Consider the following 27846-nt stretch of genomic DNA (forward strand, 5'->3'; position numbering starts at 1 on the left):
TTTTGAGACAATGCTACCTAACCTGCGGATGCTGGTATGACATAAGCCATCTCTTCATACATATTGAAAAAAAAAAAAAAAAGAGAATAAACTGAAGGATAAAATGGCTGGCACAATAATTTAACATAGAATGTACTGTGCAAGTGTAAGAGGCACCATGCAAACACTTTCTATCGCTAGGTAATTAATTGATCCTCTATAAAAGATAATTCAGCTAATAAGATTTTCTGTACAGGGTGTAATAGAATTGCCTAATGAATAGACTAAATATGGTCCCAGTGCTGCAACTTTTTCCTATCAAAATAGGAGAAGAAGCTGTCAGAGCCTCTATGAACGACCAGCAGACACAAAGACAATTGGGGGAGGGGTGGGCGGGGGGGGGGGGAAGCAGCACCTGCTCCTGTCCCTCCCCAAATGGCCTAAGTATCAGTGATTGTTATCTCCAAGGAGTTGACCCATGTGAGGTAGCCACACAGCTTTCATGACCTCTGTGGGTCTCAGGGATTAGGACCCAAAAGGTTCAAGATTCCTCTAAAATAACTTCCTGGGATTATATGTTAGTGGGATTTTGTGGAACACACTGGGAATTCACCCACTGTTTATAGTATAGCTTCCCTGGGGAAATGTTTCCATGGGTTTTAAACAACCAATTTCAATAGGAACTACTTTAAAAGGACTCATTTGAAACCTGTGATTATTCATGGAGGGGCAAGTGGCTAAAAATAAGTTTATTGCTCAGTTAGAGATTTTGTCTCCATAGTTTCATTGTTTGTTTTTTTGGGGGGTTCTTTTTCTTTAGTGAGGGGGAGGTGAGGGCAGTCAGTGAAACCTTAAACCCCTTATTTAGTTCCACAAGTCAAAGTTTTACTTGTTTGTAAAATGGAGGTCACAACATTGTGCCCAGCAATGTAATTAAGAGATATTTATTTTATATTGAAAGCCCAGAAGTGGAAGACAGAATTCTATAAAAAGCCCCAATGACCCATACCCTGGTATCATCCCCATGAGCATAATCTGTGAAAATAAATCTATGATGAGGTTACCAATCAATCAATTTTGATTTCATCAAAAGGAAGTTTACTGTATGCCCATAGTATCAGTGGCCTAGGAGACCAAGGCAGGAGGATAGCAAGTTCAAAGCCATCCTCAGTAACTTAGCAAGGTCCTAAGCAACTCAGCAAGATTCTGTATCTGAATAAAATACAAAAAGGGCTAGGGATGTAACTTAGTAATTAAGAGCCCCCTGGGTTCAATCCCTGGTACCAAAAAGGGAAAAGAAAAAAAAAAAAAAAGACTTTATCCTGGATGAGTTGGACCTATTCAAGTAAGTTCTTTAAAAACAAGTGAAGCATCAGAAAACTGATTCTCCTGCTGGTCTCAAAGACAATGGAAGCTGCCATGAGTTCTACCCCTGCAAGAAACTGAATTCAGTCAGCAACCAGAAGGAGCTGAAGGAGGATTCTACCGGGTGCTATTCAGACTTCTTAGCCACAGAACTGTAAGATAACAAATGGGTATTATTTAAAATCATTAAGTTTATGGTAATTTGTTACACAACAATAGAAAACTATTAATATGGGGTATGATTATAAAGATATGAGTTTCCATAACCTGAGAGAAGAGAAACTTTAGAAGTAACACAGGATGTACACATTAGAAAGAGCAGAGGAGGAGGGAAGAAAGAGAGGGACAGCGATGCCACTCTGGTAGATGCTTTATAAATAATATTATGTCCTGCAAAGAAAGTTTTATTTGGACAAAATATTTTTGTGTCTCCAATTACTATAATATAGAGTTTCAACTTAAATCTACCAAATTATCAATTTAACCAAAGTTTTAACTTCAGTATTATGATAGAAACCTTTTAAAGAGCAAAAGGACATCACAGAAAGGTGGCCTTAAATTTTATTTTAAAAGCATTGAGAACGATATCCAAAAGGTAGGGGTTTGTGACTTTGAAGGAACTATACAAACTCATTTGTTTATCGCATAGACAATTTCAGGACCGATCTTCTGCACTGGCAGGAAAATACACAGATTGTTGTAGAAACACATACAAAATAATCCATGTAGACTGTGGAAAGAAATTAGCCATACCAAAGGCATTTGGAAGAAAATACAAATTGTGGACAAATTTTTAAAACTAGCAAAATCAGAAAATAATCTCAGAATTTAAAAAAATAGGAATCATAAAAAATAGAATGAAAAGTGGAGTTACCTATACTTTAAAATTCTTGATCTCTATGTAAGACACATTAACCATATAAGAGTTTCCTTCATAACTAACATTGACTTAACAGAAAAGATCAGTAACTACAAAGCACACATTTGTTACTTTAAAGTCCTTTTGTAATTTCTGTCATTTAAAATGCTCTAACTTTAATTCTTAAAATTAAAAAAAAAAATAGCAGCCTCAAACATTACAGGATTCTACTACAGGGAAAAATCAAACCTTTTTTGGCCCTAAGTACACAGTTCTCAGCACTGCAATTGATAAGCCCAGTGTTCCAGGAGATAGAATAGAAATATTCAAATACTAAAAATTTTAAGTCCTATAGAAATTTTTGCTTAAAGACGAAACTTGAGGAAATATATTCACCATGCAAGTCCACTAAAATACAAGCCTTTGGACTGTGCTACTACGATAATTTTATATAAATACATTTCAACTGTCATGCTGCAGATTACAGATAATGACAACAAGAGGTGTTTAGGCACTTAAAACTTCCCTAAAGTCACTCTTTATTTTTAAAAGGCAGTGCTACTTTTATAAGATAAGGAAGAATATTTTAATATTCCTTAATTTTGGAGTCAGACCCCTGGGTCTTTACATTTGATGGCTATTTAATTCAACATTCTAGACCTCCACCTAGATATGAACAGGCATGCTTTCCTGAGTGCTGAGGGCAGCTTGTACTCTTGATGTGCATTACCACATCTAGTTCTGGGAGGGCCATATGATCATCAGTCAAAATTCATTAGTGATGAAACTAAGACCCTGGAAGGTTATTTACAATGTCCAAGATTAAATTGGGGGGTAATTGGTAGAACTGGGATGGTTAGAACTGTGGTCTGAATGTTTGTGTCCTAAGGTTGAAATCCTAACCCCAGACGTGTATTTGGAAGTGGAAGGAGATTTGATCACAAGGTAGTACCCTTACATAAGAAATTAGTGCCCTAATAAGTGAGGTCACAAAGAGTGGTCTTGCTCCCATCTACAACCACCTGAGAATACTGTTTCTGGTGTTCATAAGCTACCCAGCTATTACCCAAAGCCCCTGTGTTAGTGCAGGAATGTTCAGAGGTGAAATGATTGGACAGTGAGAGCTGTAACCTAATAGTTCATTCTAATTTGAATAGACTGAGTGACAACTATAGGCAGGTGTGTCATGCCTGGAGGAGGTAGGTCATTAGGAGAATGACCTTGAAGGGTTCCTCTTGCTTGTGGCTCCTTCCCTTCTCTTTCTGCTTCCTGGCCAGCCATGAATGGAACCGCACTTCTCCCCCGTACCCACAATGATGTTCTACCTCACCTTGGCCCCGCAGCAATGGACTCAATCAACCAAGTATTTCATCACTGAAATCATGGGCCAGAATAAGTTATCCCTCTGCTAAGTTGTTCTTGTAAGTTATTTTGGTCACAGAAACATAAAGCTGACATGCCAGCTTATGTATTTTGTTATAGCAGCTAGAACACATTAAGATAGTCAACCCTCAAAGCTAAAATAAACTTTCCTTATGTTATTATATCCCTCATGATATAATTGCCTTTAATAATAAGTAGGGGCCAGATATCTAGCAAGATCATTTTACCATAATAGGGAGAAGTCAATAGACATTTTCATACATATGTATGTCCATAATCAAACAACTTTATATCTGCAAGGATACAACACTCTCACTCTCACAGACATGCTTTCATACTACTTCAAACTATATGAAAGTCATTAGCTACTTCATTATACCTAAATAATTGTTTAATTTGCAAACTAGACAATGGTTTTCTTAATTAATTTCTAAGCATAATGTAAGTCGACCTAATTAATCAAAGACCAAGAAGGAAGTCATGTAGACACTAACTGTGAATCTCCTATAGTTTTTGTCAAAAAAATTATTAAGGGTAAATATAACAGGCATATACACAAGTATGTATGTACAATAGTCTGAAGTTTAGAACATAATGACTATGTTCTTTTTTTTGGCGGGGGTGGGGGGCAGTTTAGCAGGGACTGAACCCAGGAGTGCTTAACCACTGAGCGACTCCTCAGCTCTTTTTATTTTTTATTTTGAGACAGGGTGTTGCTAAATTGCTAAGGGCCTCACTAAGTTGCTGAGGCTGGCTTTGAACTTGTGATCCTCCTGCCTCAGCCTCCCAAGTGCTGGGATTACAGGCATTCACCAACATGCTCAGCATGACTATATTCTTATGAATATAGTTAGGAATATGTTATGAAAATTAATCTTTTATTAAATAGCCTTTATAGTTCTCAGTATAATCTGGATCAAAGAGATCCAGTCATTTTGCTATTAAATATAATAGTATATTAATCACAAATGTTTTATATACAGACCTATAAAATATATTGGTAATGATACTGATAATTTGGGTGAAATGTGTGTTATTGTCTCATAGACAAAAATTTTACAACTGGTTAAAAAAATATAATGATCTCAAGAGATATGATGGCAAATACATGAATATAAAATTCTCAGAAAATATCATCTAAATAGCAAAATAAAATGAAAAGATCACAAAATGTTAGTAAGTAAAACCAAATGATATTAACAATGAAGTATCACTTTACACAGTTAATTGGCAAATCAAAAACATCACTAAAATATTTATTATTGGCAAGGATATGGAAAAGGGTGCTATTTCTTAAAAAGTTTGCTAATGGAATATATTCTCATCATTTCTTCTCTCTGGTTCACTTTGGTTATTTTCTACTAACCTATCTTCTAGCTGAGTGATCCTGTCTTCTGCATCTAATCAGCTGTTAAACCTACCCAAGTAGTTAATCTCAGATATTATACTTTACAGTTCAGAAATTATTGATTTGTTTCTCTTTTCACATATTCCAATTTTCTGGAGAGATTTTCCAATTTTTCACGTATTTTTATTTTACCTGTTAATTGTGTTATCTTTAAGCCTGCATATTTTAACTCCAATTTTGAGGAAAATTATAACTATAAATTATCTGTCTTTTCTTTCACCTTTTGGTCATATGGCCCTGTCTCTTTGCCTATCTAAAACTTCTGATTTATACAAGAGATAGCTATAAAAAATGGAAGAGGCTAAGTCACTGTTTCTTAACCCTCCTCTCTTCCCACTTCATCATCATCCTGCTAAGGAGCTTCGTTAGACTTTTCCCCCAACCTATGAGATGTATCATATATCTGTTTATACAGAGCAAGCATCTGAAGAATCACCAATCACTGTAATATTTAATATTTGATAATCCCATAAGAACCAATCATTACCTCCTGGGGAGTAATGTTGCCCCTATGAAGAATGCATGCTTTAAAATGTATTGTCTTTACAAGAGAAATTTACTCTTCTTCCAGGAAAATAAAAAAAAAATCAACCACCTTAATGCAATCATGGCCTGAACTGAGTCAAGGTTAGTTACAATTTCACTACAATTGAGCGTTACTCAGACTTGTCCCAGTCCCAGGCTATAGGCCCTTCCAGACATTCATTGGACAGCTCAACTACTTTGGAAACTCATGATTAGAACATGGCCCTTAGCATTCTCACTGCAGAACCAACTAGAACAGTGTTCTTTGGAATAAAAGAAATAGGTCCATTAAATTCAGGCAATTTATTCATATCTTGAAGCCATATCCTTTTACTGAATAGCAAGCAACTTTCAATTAAATATGAACAAGGCACTCTGTGACAAAATTACTATATAACTTTAGAAAAGGTCCTTTAAAGCATTTCTTACACTAGAGCGTGTGTTTTACACTAACAGTCTACACTTATCTTAATGAAGCACAAGAAGCACCATAGGAACCAATCACCTACCATCATCATTTTGAAAAGTGATTAGAGGATGGCATTCAAAAAAGTTCCACAAGAAGTAAACATATTGGAAAAGAAGGATAAAAGTTATTATTTAACTTTATATCTAGAAAACCAGAGTCTAATTAATAAGTTAATTAGCCTGAACTAACCCCATATAAACCTATATACTTCAACACATTTGCTCCCAATGACAAAAAGAAAATATGGCATAAAAAGTCCTACACCATGAGAAATGTGTACGACCTGTAAGAAATAAAACTCAAATGCTCTAGAAAGAAAAGCTAATAGCAGTGTCATTAAATATTAAAAAAAAATATGTTCCTAGAAGGAGAAACTAGATGCCATGGAATGACACCTCTCCTCATACTAGTAAGTGCTCTACCTATGACGTACATCCCCAGTCCTATGCTTTTAATATGCCACTCAGGGAAATGTGGCATGGTGGGATAACCTCAGCAAAATTTTAATATTTTTCAGGGTAACAAATGAATAGTTGAATAAACTGAAAAATAGATGAATTTGAAAAGAAAATAAAATAGGAAAACATATGTCTATTATTGTGAAAAACAATATGGTACTGGCTAAAGAAAATACAGATCAGAGAACAGGAAATACGTTAAATATAATGAGATATGGCAAGTCATGGGGAGAGGAAGATTATTTACTAATGGGAGAAAGGAGCAACTAAGTGGCAAAACAGGAAGAAAATTTTGCTCTATCATGCACCAACATAAATTATAAATCCATTAGACCACAGACATTTATTTTGTGCCTATTAGGGGCCAGACCCTGAGAAGTACTAGAGATTCAAAGATAATGAGATAGCCTAGATGTATAATAAATCAAGTTGTACATGGGAAAGTACACTGAGGCACCCGGTTCCCTTCTAGTGTGTATGTGGGGGGTGGGTATTTTCTTCCTAATGTAAATGAGAAGCATTTATGAAATTTAGAAGGGACCATTTCTATCCTGATCACTCTTCTTCTCCAGTGCCTTCATACCAAAATCTATAGTGATAAGAACTCAAATATTTATTACACAATAAATTATATGAGTGTTTTTAAATCACACGACTGCTGTATTTCTACCTGCATGTGCTTCCCATAGAAGAGGCTGGGTCTTTTCCTTCCACAGACAGCAAGGGAAAGTTTACTACAACCTGTCATTTGCAGAATGATTAGAAGCAAAGAGATGGGGCAAATTCATCAAAGAAGAGCTTTGCTGAGAAGAGGACAGGGCATCCAGGTAGAAGAAACTGAGTAATTAAGTGCTTCTCCTGAGTAGCAAAGATGAAAACACTAAAGATCAAGAGCATAAAACCAAGGACTCAAAGGCCTCAGTTTTATGAATTTCTCAAAAGCAAGGATTGACAGCATAGGAGTTCAGAGCTGAAGCTTACCTACAAAAAAGACATTACTGGTTAAAGAAATAAAACAGACTTTTTCATTGTCTCACAATTCAAAATCTTTTTTTTTTTAAATTTAACATACCTACATGATGCTTAACATACACCAGGAACTGTTCAAGGTACATTTATCAATGTTATTTCACTTAATCTTTATAACAACCCATGATTGATGTGTTATCATGACTATATCCATGATATAGATGAGGAAACTGGGGACCAGAGATGTTAAGTAACTTGTCCATGATCATTTTGTACCAAGTGGCAAAGCCAGGGTTTAAATTCAGTTATACATGTGCTCCCGTTGATACAGTTCATCCAAAATACATTCCCTCTCCACCTAAACACTTTCTACTTAGGAAACTAGAATACAGACAAGACAATAAGAGAATAGTCAAAGTAGTGGTAAAGACAGAAGATGGAATCCTTTTTCTATCGATTACTAGCTGTAAGAGGATGGGCAAGTTAAATAACCTTTGTGTGCCTTAGCTTTCATATCCATTAAATATAGAAAATGTAAATTAACCTCATAATTAAAGATAAATAAGTCCAGGGAGAAGTCCCTGATAACTGTGGAGTACAAAGGTAGACCATTCACAGCAGCCTGAACGTTGAGCTGGCAAAATTTGTCTTGAGATCTGTTATGGTTGAGATGCGAGGTGTCTCCAAAAGCTCATGTGTGAGACAGTTCAAGAAGGTTAGAGGTGACATGATTGGGTTATGAGAGCCTTAATCTAATCAGTACTTTAATACCCTAATAGAGATTAGTGCTTGGTAACTGAAGGCAGAGAGGGTATGGCTAGAGAAGCTGGGTTCATGGGGATGTGCCCTAGGGGGTTATATTTTGTCACTGGTGAAGGGAACTCTCTCTCTCTCTCTCTCTCTCTGCTTTCTGGTGCAATGTTCTGAGCTGCTTTCCTCTGTCACACCCTTCCACCATGATGATTTGCTTCACCTCAAGCACCAAGGAATGTAGTCCCAAGAACTGAGACCTCTGAAACTTTAAGCACCCAATAGACTTTGCTTCCTCTAAAATGGTTCTTTATCAGGTCTTTTGGTCCCAGTAGTGAAAGGGCTGACTAAAACAGCATCTGCCAGGACAAAGACGGAAGAAAGAACAGGACTAGAAATAGTGTTTAAAGAATTTAAAGAAGTTGAAGGATAACTAGGTTGGAAAGTGGGGGGAAGGTAGATTTGGTGAGTAGCAATGAAGCTGGACAATTACTATATTATTAGCTTCAATCAGTTCTTTGGAAGGTGTTTGATTCCCCTCATAAAAGAGCTAATAATAATAACACACCAAATTCTATGTTGAAAACATTACACCACATAAGATCTAATGACTAACAAGATGTTGAGAAATAGGGATGATGCCCATCTCTTGCCTTTACCTGCCCTCTCTGTGTATAAAATGAATAGGAGGAGGAGTTACTTTGAATTCTTTCTTATAACACTGGCAGAACTATTAGAAGGCAGCAGACAGTAATGGGTGAGTAGCACATGTCAAGGACCATACAGAGCATTTTCTATGCACTGTTCCATCAATGCACCTAATGATTTCCGTCATTCTCATTTGACCAGAGACTTAAGTCAGACAGCTATTGAGTGGCAGAAGTGGGCTGGGAGTGGGCCTTACCTTTTGTACAAAAGGACACTGCTTGCAAATGTAGTTGCCTTTGAGGAAAAGCTTTCAAAAAGGAATGCATGCAATTACCAAGCCAACAGCACCAGGTTTCACTGAACTGCAGAGTTCCACCCTCTTTGACTCATCAACCTGTGGTTCTACACATTCTCTCCCACTCAGCTTCCAGGATCCCTCCTTTGCTGCTAGGTTAGTTTACCCTATAGTAAATGAGACAGCTAAAAGCCTGTCTGGGTTTAGAATACGAAATAACCAAAGCCAACTCAAAACAAACAAATAAAAAGATTAGTCTCCAAAAGTTATTTCAGAAAAGAACAAGAAGATAAATAACAATTAAGCCCAGGTTGACCTATTTGAATTATAAATATTAAATAAGCCAACTTATACATCAAGTCACATTCAGTTAAAGCTCTAAAAGTAATTTACACCAATTTAATTTGCACCAATTTGCCCCAAGTGTATTCTATGTCCGATTTCCTTGGAGTCTGAAAAAGTTTGTTTTTTTTTTTTAGGAGTATGTGAACATTTAGTATATCTTCTGAAATTTGTATTGTCATTTCATCAAAAGCCTTTTAGTTTCTGGCTGCCCCATAATCTCAGTGCAGAATTTCCATGTGTACTAATTAATGGTCAAGTTGGCCAAGTATCACTACTTCCATTGCCTGGATGTCATGAGAAAAGATCAGAGAGCTAGTAGAGTGAAGACAAAATGACATTATGGCTGGGAACGTTGCAGCAAACCTGAACTCCCAGTGATTTGGGAGGCTAAGGCAGGAGGATCACAAGTTCAAAATCAGCCTCAGCAAAGGTAGCAGAATACAACAGTTACTATTATGGCATTATGTAAAAATGTGGATGTGTAACCGATGTGATTCTGCAATCTTTGTAATGTTTTGAATAACCAAAAAAAAAAAGAAATAGGGGAAGGAGAAAAAAAAATATCAGCCTCAGCAACTTAGCGAGACTCTAAGTAACTTAGCAAGACCATGTCTCAAAATAAAAAATAAAAAGGATTGGGGATATAGCTCAGTGGTTAAGTGTCCCTGGGTTCAATCCCTGGTACCAAAAAAAAAAAAAAGAAGAAGACATCATGGAACAATATGAAATCATCACCAAAGACTTTTTATTAGAACTGTTACAAGAAAATGGAGCTTCCCACTGAACATAATAAACATGCCAACTCAGAACAACAAATAAGGAAGCCTGTGCAATAGCAACCAACAGCATACTCATACAGTGAAGGGTGATGTATTTTAATAAAGTATGCTTTAAATGCTACTCTTTTTGTAATTGTGTTGTGCTTGTTCTGATTTTAGTTTTAGTAGTAAACACAGAAGTTTATACCTGATTTTTAAATTTATGCATTAAAATAAAAAATTAAGTCAATATTTTGAGAATAAAAATATCTTTTAAAATAGTTTATACATAATTCACATTTGAGAAGTACCTCCAAATGTTGGGACTCCAACTACCAACAGTATATATCACTACTTGGTGGAAATGCTGAAACAGGTTCACAGTCACTACACACTGCCATTTTGCTGTTAGGTCCTCCAAAAACAGCAAGCATGAGGCAAAGCACTGTATCACAAGAGGCTGAAAACTTAGGAAGAGAAAAGATGCACTTGACAGAAGCAAAATAATCCTCCTTAACCTTCTACATCCAGGGAGACTTTAGAGATTCAGATGAAAACTATGGGGAAAAATTCAGTCTCCAGAACCTTGTTCCTGGAACCCAGAATTAAATCATCCCATAATGAGAACAGAAAAGTATACTTTGCAATATGGTTTAGATACGATGTGTCCCCCTCTCCTCGCCCATAGCTCATGTGTGATATAATGCAAGAATGGTCAGAGGTAAAATGATTGGATTAGGAGAGTTATAACCTAACCAGGGGATTAATCTACCAGCAGGGATTAACTAGACGGCAGGCAGACAGGGTGTGGCTTGAAAAGGTGGGTCACAGGGGGCATGCCTCTGGGGTTTATATTTTGTCCCTGGCCATTAGATCTCTCTCTGCTTCCTTGTTGCCATGTCCCTAGCAGATTTCTTCTTCCACACTTTCCCACAAGGATGTTCTCCCTTACCTTGGAGCAATGGATTCAGCAGTCAATGGCCGGAGCCTTTTGAAATTGTGAGAGTCAAATAAACTTTTTCACCTCTAAAATTGTTCTTGTCAGGTCTTTGGGTCACAATGGTGAAAAGGCTGACTAAAACAGTTTATAAATGGTGAATTGTTTTACTGACTTAATAACTCAAAATGAGTTGACATGAAACCAAGAAAATAAAATCGGGTCCAAGAAATTTAAAATAACTTATTGATTTGGAAAATAATGCGGAACAACTACTAATTGGTTTGGTTGAGGAAAATAAATAAATGTATATGTAATTCAAATTTATAATCTCACTTGCAAGGAGTCAAATTACATAATGTTTCATAAATACTTAATATTTTTATTATCAGAAATTTTCCCATATAAAAGAGGCATACCAGTACAAAATAGGGAGAGCAGATAAAAAAAGTAGAAGTACTTAGTTTATTCTAATTAAAGAAATATTTAACTAATATTAAATATTAATCATGCATCTGTGCATGATTAAATGTAGTAGTAAGTGATAAAAAAATATACTTTTAAAAGACCAATCATGTTATGTTTGACAGGGCCAAAATACCCCTGCTTCCCAGTACCTCTTGGTTTGACAATATGGTTCTTGTCTAGATGAGAATTAAAGAATACAACTATCAGGAGATTAGAAGTAATTATGATAAGGTATGTTTTTTGGTTGCCAAAGAACCACTAAGTAATATTTTTAAAAACCTCAACACAATGTTTTGTTGAGATTTATTTGAACCAAGCGGAAACTCTGAATAAATGAAAGAATTTAATTGCTAAATTTCATGGTTTGTCACAGAGAAAATATCAAATTTCACTCTATCAAAGATTAATAGAAAAGTCATAATAAAAACTGTGCAATTTATTTACATAGCTTAAGTAGATATCAAAGATTGAAGACATGCTCTGAGGAACAGAACTAATCACCAACCCATGACCCATGCATAGCTAATTACCAACCCCACGATGGAGAATACCTTCATCACCATTCATTTTACACTGAACATTTTAGATCAAGATTCTATCATTTATGGTCTCAAACCAGAAAAGGCCAGGCAGGGAATTTAACTTGAAGTGCAAGTACAATTTCATCACAAGTTTATTTCTTTTTCCTTTTTCTCTACTATTTCCTTTTTCTCTTCATGAAAAAGCAAACTATATTGCTCTCTGAAATGCACAATATATGAGGTGACAACAAGTTCTGAAGTTACCACCACTGTCCAGCTAAAATAAAATAATGAAAGCAAAGTCTTCTATGAAAAGGGTATTTGTAGAATTACTATTTGAGTGAGAAAACTAGAAGATAAAATAAAGACATTCATACAAGGGTCAAACCCCTCTCTCAAGGGTTAAAATTTCCCCATGAAATGCCAACATTAGCTGAGAGTAGGGATGCATGCCTGTAATCCCAGTAGTTCAGGAGGCTGAGGCAGGAGGATCCGAGTTCAAAGCCAGTCTCAGACATTTGGAGAGGACCCGTCTCAAAATAAAATAAACAAAGGGCTCTGGATACAGCTCAGTGGTTAAGTGCCACTGTGTTCCATCCTAGTACCAAAAAAAAAAAAAAAAAAAGAAAGAAAGAAAGAAAGAAAAGAAAATGCCTACATTATACAAGCTGATAAGTTTCAGAATCTTTCTGATGAGAGTGACAGAGCTTTTCCTGATGAAGTCTTCTCACCTTCTCATCTCCAGAAACCTCTCAAACAATTCAAACTGCGGTCTGACAAACAAACATAAAAAAGCCCTTGTTGGTACAGATTTCATGGGCAGCAATGGAAAAGGGACTGTTAATTGATGGACATCCTTGTTTTAGTTCTTACCAACCAGGCTACTGTTTGAAGGTATCCTTGTTAACAATCCTCTGCACACCTGAAAAATAATAACTGGACACTAAACCTCGTTATAAAACATTTCCATAATTCCCTAAAGACTACGTGGCTTTGGGCTCCCTCCATGTTCTTTTAAAACTTCAGTGACACCATCCAACAGGATCACCAGGTGTCAGTGTTCCCATTCTGGCTGTAATATCAATGGAAAACGATTACAGTCCTGTACTTGGTACCCCTGTCCCTTTTTACAGTATCTTTTACATACACAAGCCTTTCTGGTGGTAATAATGTCTTCCATATAATCTGAATATTTTGGGTGATGAAAACCAAGCATAGCATGGAAAAACAACATAATCCAAATAATCCTTTGGCTTTCTAGATTGCTGCAGAATGATGATGACTAGAAATTAACAGATGCAATGCAATGTCAAGCCCAATCTGAGTTTTATTAACAAGTGACAATTATTATAACTTCATCAGGAATGAAAGAATACATATAAAACCAGAACAGAAATTCCTCTCCCACCACAAAGAATTAGGTTCCTGATAAGCACCAAGAAAGGTGTACTTGCAATTGGTGAAATTAATAGTTTGAGAGCAAGAGTAGAGTAACAGAAACCGAAGAAGTTAGGATAAACCTTGAAAAGCCCCTGTAAATATTTGAAATTGCGTATATTGCAATAAATAATTAAAATTTCATAAACAAGAGCAAACAAATTCTAGAAAAATACCTTTCATACACTTTAAGTATAATGATATTAACTGCTGTATCATTTCTCTGAGCAACACATACTTCTTTAGATTCACATATCATTGCGACTCTGACATACTTAAACTGACTTTGCCTAGTTACAGATAAAATAAGTTCTAAGAAGCTACGGTTCACCTAAACCTTGTCCTCCATGAAAATGTTCATCCCTAGGAGCTAGCTGTGAATCCAAAGAGGCAGAGAAGCATGAATAATTCAAGATGGATGAGGAGTATTTAGGGTAACCCTTTACTTACCCTACACAGCTGTGTGGAGTGGGTCCCCTCCACAGGAACAAGTATGTGACTTCAGTTCTGCCACACAATTTTATTCTCTTTGCTTTACCTTCCCCAGAGGTCCACAATTGCACCTCCTACAGCAGCCTTGCCCACCCAGCTTCCTCCCATATACCACATTGTATCAGAGAATCATTCATTGCTAAAAAGAGAGTGAACCCAGATAGAGCTGTAGAAAGGCAGTTCTCTACTACCTCACAGTTTTGAAAACACAAAGAAAAAAATGTATATCAGGGAAGTCTTTATTCCTTGAGATTAAAAAATGTCAAACTTCCTTATTATTCCTCATATCACTGCACATTGATAAGCTTCTGATTTGTCCACATCCATTGTTTTGTCCATTCACAGTCATATATATACACCACTAGCCTAAATGCAATGAATGACAAAGCTGAAGATTAATCCTTTCTGGAAGGCCAAAGAATTGCTCTCTGGTGTCAGCTTCATTGAGTTTATCAGAACTACACTTCTTAACTGGTACCAGAAGGCCCTTTTCTTTGTTTTCTACCCACCTCCTCAAACAATGGTAAAAAGCCATGAGGTAATCAAAACAGTTTTACTGCCAAGATGTTGCTGTTGTTGCAAGTGTTATCTGGCAGAAAATGGCCCTGACCATTTTCTATGATATTGGGAAGTACAGGTTTGGTGAATAAGGGAGCAGCTTAAGAGGACATAGTTTCACTCTTCTCTTTCAGTTCATATACAAGATGCCTTAGGGGAAAGATGCCCCAGGGCACAACAGGCCAGTTCTTCTTTAAGTCTTGGGAAGAAATACGCTTTTCTTTCTTCTCCTGGACTGGCCTTTCCTCTTCAATACACTATCCTGTACAGGGTAGTGATTGGAGAGGGTCTCTCTTTGGATTAGGTATAATTGCATATAATTGTTAACCCAAATAAGTAACTCAAACAAAATAGCTTAATGCTTTCTTATGTTAACAAGACTCAGAAGCAATAAGTCTAGGGCTGCTTGGGTGACTACCAAATCATGACACTTAAGAGACTTGTGCCTTTTAGTTCCACCTCCCTTGGTAGGTCCAGTCTACCCCTCTTGTTCATAGGCCCATGTGGCTGTTGGTCCCTATCCAACACAAGTGCATTCCTAACAGGAAGACAGAAGTAGGAGAAAAGAAAAAGGATCTCTACAGCTGGGTTTTCCTGAAACAAGGTCTGCTTACATCTCACCCCGGAACATAGTACTCTAACTATACCCAGCTTTGAGGGAGAGATCCTGGTAGGGATGGTCTTTTCAGTTTAGTACATTATTATTCCACAAAAATCAGAGTTTTATCATTAAGACAGAAGTGGGGCATAAATAGCAGATATGCAGTTGGATGTCTCTGCCAGTTGCTCAGATGATTTAGTCTGGGGCATAAGCAGTCTCTCCTCCACCTCAGGGGGATCCTTGAGGAATTCAGTTTCCAGCCTTGATCAGTCACCAGGGAGAGTCCATTGGTATGTGGGGCAATAGCTTTCCAACAGAGATGGGCACACTTGCTCAAAAGCATGCATCTGCAGGGCTCCCAAAGCACCCACTATGGAAGAAGAAGACAAGTGGTGAGGACCTCTAGTCCCGAGATCAATTCCATCTCTCCAGTTCATATGAACAATGTATAACACTTTGCTCTGTAGGTGCAGCTAGAAGTTTCAGATGCTAGACCACATTCTCAGAGAAACATGGCATAAATAGTGGGGAGCTTTCCAGGTTTACCCACACAGGCCGATTGCACAGGTAATGTAGTAGAAATAATATTCATTGGCCATCATCTAAAGTAGAATTGATTGAATTTCAATAGATTAGTCTTTGCTCTAATGAGGTGTGGCGAAGAGCCTGGAGAGAAAGGAAAAGAAATAGCAGCAAGGAGAGACTCATATTTTTTTTCCTTGCTTTGTAGATTGGCAAATGCACTTTCAATGGTTCTCTCCCCAACAAATAAGTTGGTTTATTCCCAGGTTCTTCCACAGTCCTTCCCTTCACTATCAGTGTAGCTATGGAGTACATTCCAAAGAATTCGGTAAAAAAGGGTCAGTAAGAAACATGCCATGGACCAGAACAAGCTCAACTGAGGTAATACCTAATGGCATGTGGGATATGTCCTCCAGACTTCCGCATGTGCATGAAGGTTAGGTTGAACTGTGTCTCCCAAAAGATGAAGCTCTACCTCCCAGGAACTTGGAATGTGACCTTATTTAGAAATAGGATCTTCACAGATGGAATTAAGATGGCGTCATTAGAGTGAGGCCTTACTTTAATATGATCATGTCCTCAGAAGGGGAAATTGGCACACAGAGACAAATGTACACAAAGATGAAATGCCATGTAAATATGAAGGCAGACATAGATGAATGAATGTTCTATAAGCCAAAGAAGGCCACAGATTGCCAGTAAACCAGCAGAAGTTGAACTGTGGTCTGTGGAGTATGCGCATTCCTGTTCTTACTAAATTGTTTGGAATGGGCTCCACATCTTCACCAATAGCAAGAAAGGTAGGAAACCAATTTTCCTTCACAATCCTCAGAAGAAATCCATCCCGCTAACACCAATACATCAGGCTACTACCTTCCAGGATGTAAGACAATACATTTCTGGTGTTTAAGCCACCCAGGTTGTAGTATTTTGTTACAGTAATTCTGGAACATTAATACAAAGGGTGGATAGAGCATTCCTGTCTCCTTTCTGGGTACATCTAGCACATTGCCTCTTTCCTCTCAGGCATCTACATCTTTATATGTGCCTCACTACCATTTCTTTCTTTGTCTCAAGCTAATTTTCAAGCCCCATGATTTTCAGTCACTGTCACTTACATACTCAGGACTCCAACCACAGAGCTTCCAGGGGTAGCTCCAGGAATATTTGTCAATGGTCAGGTGGACAGTTAGAGGCAACCATGGGGTTTCCACTCTGACAAGGATCCTCTACCACCAAGACCAAGATCATGAGAAGTCAGTAAATTGCCTAAACTTGTTCCAAAGTCTCTGCATGTACTATAACCACAGAGACATGCAGGTGCCAATGGCTTATGAGAAATGGAAACTGAAAGAAGAGTTAAGTGATTATGCATCAGAAGGTATAGCTGCTCATTGCTGATGATTCAAAAAGTTCAAGCATCTGAGTGGATTCTGCACATCAATGTCTCTTGAATACAATTCTGATTCCGTAAGACCTCTCTATCCTTTCATTCTTTCTCCTACTCAACTTGCCAATAGGATCTGTCTGGCAGAGGTTGAAAAACTAGAAAAGAAAAAAAAATCTTTTAATGATAACAATGGAGTGTAGAAATCTCAATTCCATGCCTATCCACTCTCCATCTTTGTTTTTTTTTTTAAATAAAAGAACCTGGAAAAGAAATAAAATAATGAACATCTACCTGTACAACTACCCTACTTAATGAATCAAACAGAAAACATAGCCAAAGGCTCCTGGAACCCCTACCCAATCTCAGTTTCCCTCTATCCCCCTAGAGGTTAACACTAATGTGGATTTGGTGTTTATTATTTTCAAGCATACTTTTATACTTTTACTACAAAGATATTGTACCTCATGTGATGGGGCTTCTTAGCCACAGTTCAGTTACTTTTTTAATATTTATTTTTTAGTTTTAGGTGGACATAATAGATTTATTTTATTTTTATGTGGTGCTGAGGATTGAACCCAGGGCCTCATGCATGCTAGGCAAGCGCTCTACCACTTGAGCCACATCCCCAGCCCCAGTTCAGTTACTTTTTGTTTTTTCAACTGTCTTCTTTCTCTAATCTAACAACAACAACAACAACAAGAACTATTCATGCCACAAGAGCAATTGAAAAAGTTTAGTTTTATTCTTATCAAATAATATCTATTTTTCACCTGTGTTATCCCCAGTCCCAGCAAAGCTGTGAATCAGGGACTTCCAGCAAACCGAATGGGAAAGACACTTTGCATAGGTATCAACTTCTAGTATTCCTCAGTTCATAAAAGTGAATGGAAGCCTACATTGCCTATGCTTTCAAAAATTTTCCTTGACTAAAAACCCCAAATGGATAATCCATAATTCCATCTATCACTCTTATCTGTTCTAATAAAAGATTTGATTTAAAAAAAAAGATTGTATGGTAACCGATCATGCCTATAATCCCAGTGACCCAAGAGAATCGCCGAGTTCAGGACCAGCCCGGGAAAATTAGTGAGACCCTCAGCAACTTAGTGAGACTCTGTCTCAAAATAAAAAATAAACTAGGGATGTAGATCATTGGTAGAGTACCCTTGGGTTCAATCCCTAATACAAAAAAAAAGGAACTTAATTGAAGAATTCAATAATTAAACTGCTCATTTAACAAATGGGTTAGTCCATGAGAATGCAAAGTGGTAAGGAACATGTATAATTTCAAATCACACAAAATAATGTTCCACAAGCATTTGTGGGTCACCAGTTACGTGACAGGCATGGTTCCAGGCACAGAGGATACAGCAAAGACCCTTGCCCTTAGGGAGCTTCCATGCCAACAGGATAGTCTATGCAAACTTACATTAAAGATATGTCCTCTCGGAAACCCTCCATGATCAACAAGTCACAGCTTGACAAGAATGGCTGCAGTATTGGTTTCTGGGGAAATATCACAAGGCCCCAATTGTTACAGCAAAACAAAGAAAATCTGTTCTATGCCCTGGATGAATGTAGCATCTCTGCTAACTCCTGGAATCTATTAAAATGTATTTTTCAGAGTGATTCGTAAAAGCTTTCCTCAACCTATAAACAAATACCATCTAAAGCCAAAGGAAAAAAATGTTCTCACTTAGAATTTCATAAAATGAATTACTGAAAGTAAGGAAGCACCTCAGCACCCTCCATGACTAGTCACGACCACTAGAAACAGTCCACCACTTTCCTGTTAATATCAGATGACAGCAAATTTGTGGACAAGTAAACAAGGTGCTTGCCTCAGGTACGACTGATCACTTCCAGAAAGCACTTCCCAGCTGGAAGGAAAACTCACACCAAGAATCAGTCATCATCAAATAACAAGGATTTAGAGGAAAACAACTTGAAAACCATACAATAAAAATGCTTCGTGGGACTGTCTCTGCATGGTTAGATGATGAGTAAAAACAATCATATTCATTGCATTACTGTATTTTTCTACAAGGAACATAATCAGAAGAAATGATTAATACCTTATGATCTTAGGATTTTCATAGTAAAATTAAATGCCTCCCCACTTCTTAAATACTGAGACTCTGACAGTGGAAGTACGCAAAGGAAAAATCATAATGCACCAAAGGCAGTAATGAAGGCTAAATTACCTGCTTTTAAAACTGTCTTTTCCCCCAGTGATAAGATCTAGGGTAATTTTGAAAACATTTCTTCCTAACTGTGTTCTCTAGCTTCTCTGGTCCTCCTCAATGATTACCTACATGATTGATAGAAAAATTATTCAAATTACTATTTTATACAAGGACAAGTTAGCCCTAGTATATTAAAATATCACGTATTCTACATTGCTACTCAAAAGATAGGCCAAAATAATAGGGATACATGTATCAATTTATTCTCCAACGCAATTTCTTGGAAATGCCTTCAGGTTTGAATTACTTCCCTCTTTCCAAGGATCCACAGAAGTTCAGAGAGGTCAAAATGTACAAACTCTTCTTGAAATTAGCTATTTCAGTGGAAATTGCCAGGTGCCAGGTTCCCGGCCATCTCTGCTCTAAAAGCCCAACAGCAGCACATCTGATGAGGCGGGGGAGAGATGGTAACGGAGAAAATGGAAGAGCCTTTTGCTTTGGTTTTAAAACCCCTATCACATGCTGTTCATTGCAGGATTAAAGTGTTTCCTGATGAAGGGGGAAAAAATCCAACCAAACACAGGGCCAGCTAATTCTTTCATGATGGTTTTTCAAGTTCTTCTTAAGATGAGCTTTTTCTTCCTTTGGCTGCAAAGCCCATTTCTGATGCTAGGTTATGAAAGCAGAGAACAATTTGTCACTTCTATGAATTCCTGTACCTACAAGGCCAAGTTTCATCAGCCCTCCACTAAACAACTTGAAAAATATGACTGTGTTCTTAGGTTAAGGTCAGTGTGCAGGGTTACACACACAGGCAGGATGATTTCTACAGCAGACACAAAAAAGCCAAGGCTCCAGCATCCACTCAATAGAGCCATTTACACTGTAGAGAGAAGGGTGAGCTGCCGTTCTGAGGCATGAGACAGTGGACTCTTTGGAGTTTCAAGACCATGCAGATCTAGGACCCCAATTAAAACACAAGAAAGAAAAGAAAATTCGATATGAGACACAACCCCACAAAGTATCCACAACCCTTACTTAAAGTACTTCCCACTCTGGCCAGTTTCATTTCCTTTCAAAGTGGTTCTTCCAATGGCCGGCTCAAGACACCTTCATTTTGTAGGCTCCTGGTGCGGACACCTGTCTCTATTGTCTTTGGCCACCCTCTGAAGATGCGAGAATGAGATTCTCTAATATTAACATACCCCAAGAGAACAATTCTTTCTGTTAGACTCACATGGGGTATGGAAGCCTTCAACTACCTGGCATTTCTTTTAATCAGTTACACTGCTTTTAGGCTCTTTTTACAAAGCCATCTGGCTTTGCAGACATCAATACAAAGACTATGAAAACCCCACTTTTTATTGTGGACCTACAATGGGGAGCAATCTACTTCAAAGTGTGTTAAGCTCCCAGAGAGTCTGCATTGTTCAGGCCTCCAAGGAACCTGGCCATCTAGGAGATAAAAGGATTCTTCTGAAAGTTCCATGTAAAAGAAAATATTTGTTCAGTCCCAGTATCCCTACAAATGTGATCTTATGCTCCACAGTTGGAAGCCTGAGCAGATGAAAATGAAGGGGCCTTAACAGAAATGGTAGAGACCTGGTCAGATAAATTGGAGGTGGGGGACATGTGCAGCCCTAAATTAGAGAATGCTGAGGTGCCCTCCTTCCTGTGAATATCCTACTCATTCTCACAACATTTTCCACACCTCAGGAACGGCATTAAGTAGAAACGCTTTGACGTCTTTTTTTTTTCTCACTACTGAATACAACTGCAATTATATTTAAAATATCTTTACTTTCTATCACTTTGACAGATTCACTTTTGAAGTTTTCTATTCATACATTTCAATAGCCCTATTCCTTTCTAAGAGATAGTATGTTGGCCTTTAACAAATGCAATACTGAGAGAGAGACTGATGGGTTTTTTTTTTTTTTTTTTTTTTGCAAGTAGCTATTTCATTCATTAGAATTTGAATGCTAGCAGAAAACAGAGGAGACTGACATTTAAACATTCCAGATGTATAAAAATATTATAGGGATTAATAGCAAGGGTCAAATTTAATGTGCCATTTTAAAAGGCAGTCCTTTGACATGACTCAACCTGAAAGTTCAGTGCAGCTGGGGGTACATATCACTATCTCACAATAGGTTTCCCAAAAGATAGAGGCAGCAATTTCTCTTTAAGGCACAGAGAATAAGGGTCACTGACTACTGAACCCAGAGGCTTTATCCGAATAAATGGAGCAGTCTCAACTCATTTCTTAATGGCGAGAAGACAAGTGCTCAGGTAACAATTATGACTGATTTATAATTTCTGCAGTAAGCCTGGGGAAAGGGTGAATCCTCACGCCAAAAGAACTACATCTTTCCCTGGGGATACTACATGTTAGCCCTGACAAGATCTGTTTAAAATTTAAGCAATATGGAAGTCAATGCTGGCAATGGATCGGCAGCATCAATACTTTGCTAACTCCTGAGTATAGAAGTCTTAACATATTCTAGTAGTAGACTAAGCAAAATACCTCCGGAAGTACATCCAAATGTTTTCTGGTCAACACAGCAGTACCTGCACTTGTTTAGTATCTTTATGTTAGACTCAGTCTCTAACACAACCTTGGTTTTTGCTTTTGAAAAAGGAAATATAGGTGTTAGATATTTTTAGATAGATAGATATAAATTATACACACACACACACTTTTTTTTTTCCAGTTTAGGGCATCCCCCATCCTCCATGTCTTAAATCCTGTGAGCATTATTTTTATTATTCTAGTGTCTATAGCTTCCCAACTTATCACTTTGTGTCCTCTATTCATGAGTAGACTTTTGGACATCTTGTCCAGGTCAACAAATACTGGCTTCAGTAAAAGTAAACCCCATGGCCACAGTACTGCATGGTGACTCCTAAAGTCACTCCCCATCCTCTCCAAGAGTTTTATGTTGTTTGACAAAAACAGAGGTTCTCTACCCTAACTAAATAATTCTTTCAGGGTGTGAAGTAGTGGGAGAGCCCTGGAACAAATTAAATGGTCAAACATTTAATGGTAAAAGTTAAAAAAAAAATTGGATATTTTTTCTCTTATGACACTATATATTATTACTTTTTTACTGTGATATTAAATTTCTGGGGAATCTACCTACCTTCTAGGACAAGTTTAAGATTAACAATGTAAAATTTACACAAATATATACATATAATCATATTTGAGATGTGCTGTAATTATATCTTTTTATATTTATGTTTATCAACTGTCAATTTTGATGATGATTAAAGCTTGGGTTCAGAAAACACACCTTGAGTTGATGAAAACACAGTTAATGTGGAAACGTGAGAAGCCTTTTATTTAGCACAGTTTGTATCATTTGTCATCTTTGCTATTTCATGATTGGTTTTGGTGGCTATAATTACCATTCTTCTTTGCTGTTTATGTTTTTACCAATACCCAATAGAGAGTCCTTCAATTTGGTAAATCTGTCCTTTACAGCCTTCACTCCAGACATTACTTGATCTTTAGCAAAAAGCAGATCAGAAAACAATAAACCTATGTCTATCTCAACCACAGCACCCAGTTATGATCTAAAAAAAAAAAAAAAAAAAGGACCTGATACCCTTTAATGGGAAGTAATCATAGAGACCAAAACTGGGGTCCATGAAGTGCCTTCCAAATAGTTCCACATAAGTATAAGATAGGAGATAGGGAGTAACCCTTCATCATCACCTTTAGAGCAGAGCAGAAAACTATATTTGGTTTTCTTTCTTCGTTTTGTTTTGCGGGGGTGGGGGGTACAGGGGATTGAACTCAGGGGCATTTCACCACTGAGCCACATCGCCAGCCCTATTTTGAATTTTATATAGAGAGGTTTCACTTATATATAGAGTTCCTTAGCGCCTTGCTTTTGCTGAGGCTGACTTTGAACACGAGATCCTTCTGTCTTAGCCTCCCAAGCTACTGATATTGCATTCATGCACAGGCTATATTTGGTTTTGACTTGGCAAAGATCCTAAGTGCAATAGACAGTTTTGATATAACTAACTTTATTGCCTTTTTTTGGTCTTACTGTTAGTAATTCACTTTCCCTCACTTTTCTAAATTATGATCTTAAATAATTACATATATGCAAAAAATTCTATACGCATCTATTTATTTGAATTTTACTACCATTAAAATTATAGGAATCTCAGTTTTTGAGACATAATTGTATTTTATCCATATGCCATTCAGTAATAATCATAATACATTAATGTTTCATTTTTGTAACAGAAAAACTAATGAGTTTTTCTACTGAATCAAATAAACACAGGCAGGACCTATATGGGGATATTTCTGTATTTCCTTAAGCAAATACATATTTTGGGCTGGGGTTCAGTGGTAGAATACTTAGCATGAGCAAAGACCTAAGTTTGACTTCAGCATCAAAAAAAAAAAAAAAAAGAAAGAAAGAAAAAGAGATAGACATCACGTTTGTTTATATATACATTCATCTGTAAGCTAACATTACCATTATTTTAAACACAAGCAACTTTAGTGTCTAGCTCCAATAATTCAAATACCTTTAGGAAACACAAAGGTATTTATTACTTTAATATTGTACCAGGTAAAGTTTCAAAAAAATCAATCAAATATGTCAGTATTCATGAATGCAAGTGAGTTAACATCATATTAATAAATGTTAAAAGTTAAGAATTGTAAAAAACATCAAATATTACAGAACTTTCTCTAAAATTTCAAGTGTGACAATTTTTGAAGTTCATAGCATACTCAACTCTAAGTTTAAAAACAATCAAATCATAAAAGATTCCAAATACTTGGTTTATTATGAACTGCAGTGATAGTTCTTGTTTACATTATATTTACACAGCCCTCAGCCAATCTAGATATGAGTATATTTCATAGTTTGGTATACCAAAAGAAATACAAATTATTTATTTATTATATTCACTGGAAACAAGCTTTAATGCAACGATTCATTTCATGGGCAGATTAAAATATTATGTCTGTAATCCGCTTCTGTACCTTGGAGTAATTATACAATTAGAATAGACATAAAGTGAGACCACATTTGAACAAATAAAATTGATAAAAAATAATCCTCAGTAAAATCATTAGTAAATATTTTTCCAATTATTAACATGGGTAAAGAGGTCCCATATTGAGAAATATTAATTTTGGATTCTTTTTACTGTGTAGTATTGTATTACCTTTCATGTTAAAACGATTTATGGTAAAATTCCTGCAATTTTAAATTTTAGAATTAAACTAAAATATGGAAAATAAAAAATAAATGGCAAAAAACAGTCATGTAAAGTATGAAAAGAAGAGTAGTGAATGAGAACTTACCAGACATGACAAGTCACTAGAAAGCCACCGCATTCAAAACAGAATGGTGTAGGAACAGAAATAGACAGATAGGGATGAGAATAGACAATTCAGAAATAGATACAATAACATGTGGCATCTTTACATGAGACCAGGGTAACATTTCAATCCCAGGAAAAATAAAGATTCATATATAACAAGTAGGACTTAAATAACTGGTTATCCATCTAGGAAAGAAAAAGAATCCTATCTCATATCATGCACAAAGCTTAAAATCAGAGTAAAACAGAATGTTCTTTAAAAATTGGAGAAAAAAACTTAAGAGAATGTTTATCTGACCTTGAGGTAGATGGTACCACCCTGAGCATGACAGAAAACTCAGAAGCAATACAGGAAAAGAAGACGTGCTTGATTAAACAATAATTAACAGGTTTCATTTAGCAAAAGATTACAAACCAGAGATAAAAACCACAAAGATATAGTTGCAAACATACAACAAAGGATTAATATTTCTAAAATACAAGAGTTCCTAGAAATTGAAAATGGAAAAATGGGCTTTTAAAATGAACATGAAATGAAAAAGAGAGAAAATTCATAGACAATACTCACTGAAAATATATTTAGCATTAGTGATAGAAAAGGAGATGGAAATTAAAATAATCATTAGAGATAATAAGATTAGCAAGAATTACAAAGGGCAGTGGCATCCAGTGCTGGTGAGAATGTAGGAAATGGGTACTCTTACGTGTGAAGGTGATTTGCTATTCCTATGGGTAAAGTAAGCTAGCAATATCTATTAAAATTAAAAATACACATACCGTTTGACCAAGCAATTCCACTTCTGGGAATCTATCCTATAGGAAAAAAAAGGACCAGCACGTAAGGATATAGGTACAAAGATGTTGATTGTAGCATTGTTTGTTGTGGGGTGGGAAATGGGGAGAAAAAGGAGGTACTGAAAATAATATGAATGTCCATTAATAAAGAAACAATAACATGGAATGTAATATATGTATCATGTAAAATATTACATAATCATTAAAATAAATAGGATAAATCTATATCTAGGGACTTAGAAGATTGATAAAGTCAAAAAAGCAAATTGAAGAGTGAGTGCTTAACGTTTTTGTTAGGACAGGCAGCAGCCATGACTGCAACAAGTCAATGTCTGCGAACACACTTGCCTGGACATGGAGCAGGGAACAGAAAGACACAGTCCAGCAGAACAATGGCCACCTAAGATTATGAATGGACACGGGTGTTGAAAGGGATGGGAACTTTTTCTTCCACTCTGTGTAACTTTGTGCTATTTCACTAGTTACTAAGAGCACAATGATTAATTAACAATTTTCCAAACTAAATTAAAAAAAATTAGCTTGGATTAGTGGCAGTAGAGTACTAGAATTTCCAAACATTCATCTTTAGTAAAACAGTAGCAAATGAACAAACCTTCCTTCTTTGTAATGCCAGTCTCATGACCATGACTGTGTTCATTTATGGTGACTTGCTCAGTATCTATTTTCTCTCTCCCCAGTGTATATCAGCCACATGTTCAGGTAGGATTGACAACACTTCATTTCTAGGGATTCCTAATTGGTCTACACTACTGCTCTCCATAGAAAATATAATTCCAAGTCACTTACATGGTCTTAAATTTTCTGGTAGTCACATTTAAGAACTTTTAAAAGAAATGAATAGTGTTTTTATATTTTTTTATCTAACCCAATATATCCAAAATTATCATTTAAATATGAAATTAACATAAGGATTATTAATGAGATATTTCACATTCTATTTTCCCATCTCAATTTAGACTAGTCATATTGCAAGAGCTTAATAGCCACATATGGCTAGTGGCTACTGCGCTGGACAACAGAGGCCTGAGCTAATGAGAGTAACATTATAAACATTGCCATGCTCATGGCTGGACACAGAATTTAAAATGGTCCAATCAACAAGAAACTCATGACAGTGGAAAGAGACAAATTCTCTCCCAGTGAAAGTGAACAAGAAAAAAGAGTAACCTTGGGAACTGCTGTCAGATGTCCATGGAAGGAAGCCTGCAGAGGGAGAAAGGAGAGCCAGGGTCCTCTATGATAGCCCTGGCCTTCTGGATCAATCCCCACACATGAAGCCTGGTGTAAAAAGTCATATTGGCTGGTAAATTTCCTTTATTTTTTTCCAGTCACTTTGGGTTAGGTTTCCCATCACTGGTAAGCAAAAGCAGACTAGTTGATAAACCCAAGGACATTGCCATGACCATTCATTCTCTTCTTAAGTGAACTAACTCAGACGTTCCAAATTCCTTCCATTTATTTGTAGTCATGGTATTCTTTTGTTAAAAGAATTCTAGTTTTATTTAATAGCATATTTTAAGAATCTTCCAAAAACACTGCCAAAGGAGAGTCTCACAGCAATTCCTGGCCATCCAGGTAACTTTCTGCCATCACTACACAAGAGAACATTTTTTTTTCCCCTCTGGGACTCAGTGTACTTAAGTGATCTCAGACAGCCAGTGAACACTCACTCTCATTCCACCTTTGATTCTGCTCTTTCCTCTCTGGACCAGGGCTTTGGACCTTGGCATTACTGACATTTGGGGCAGGTGATTCTTTGTTGATGTGGGCTGTTCCTGTATGTTATTGGGTAGGGAGCAGTATCTCTGGCATCTCCCAAATGAAGAAGAAACCCTAACACACCCCAATAATTCCACCAAATAAAATGTCTCCAGAAATTGTCAAATGTCACCTTTCAGAGCAACATCACCCTGAGTTGAGACCCACTGCTCTAGATTAATATTCTGGTCAAGTGTGCAACAGGTCTTCATTGCTTTATATAATTTGGTCCTTAGAGTTTAATGCCACACTCTCCAAGCCCAGCACAACCATCTCCTCAGGCAGTGGCCTTCTCCCAAGCCCCTGAGCATCTCCTGGTCTCTCTTCCTCCTCCACTAACTTTTTGATTCCAGGTTCTCCCCTGCAGTTCTTTCCAGAAGAAATGTGGGTAGTTCTCTCAAACTTCAACTAGAAATAATTCCCTGAGCTGCTTCTACAACCACCCACCCAACCATTCCCTTAGGTTTTTCTGGGAGGGCTTTCTAACAGAGAATGAACTCCTTTCTGGTCACTCATTTCTCTTATTGGTCTCCCCCGTGTGGGTTATTCATTTACACCAAAAGTACCCTGTGGAGGCAGTCCTGTCCC

General features: G+C 36.9%; 1 protein-coding gene across 4 annotated transcripts in view; it reads right to left on the reverse strand.

The window, feature by feature from the left end:
• Mast4 (microtubule associated serine/threonine kinase family member 4) overlaps positions 1–27846 on the reverse strand; it is a 552573-nt gene that overhangs the window by 223479 nt on the left and 301248 nt on the right. The window contains exon 5 of one of the 4 annotated variants that reach the window (XM_076857185.2): positions 25462–25497. The exons of the other annotated variants lie outside the window; for them this stretch is intronic. Coding sequence (XP_076713300.2) covers positions 25462–25497 — 36 coding nt within the window. The remainder of the gene's footprint in view (positions 1–25461; positions 25498–27846) is intronic. 4 annotated transcript variants of the gene reach the window in all.

Source organism: Callospermophilus lateralis, chromosome 5 (assembly GCF_048772815.1).
Source record: "Callospermophilus lateralis isolate mCalLat2 chromosome 5, mCalLat2.hap1, whole genome shotgun sequence".
NCBI lineage: Eukaryota > Metazoa > Chordata > Mammalia > Rodentia > Sciuridae > Callospermophilus > Callospermophilus lateralis.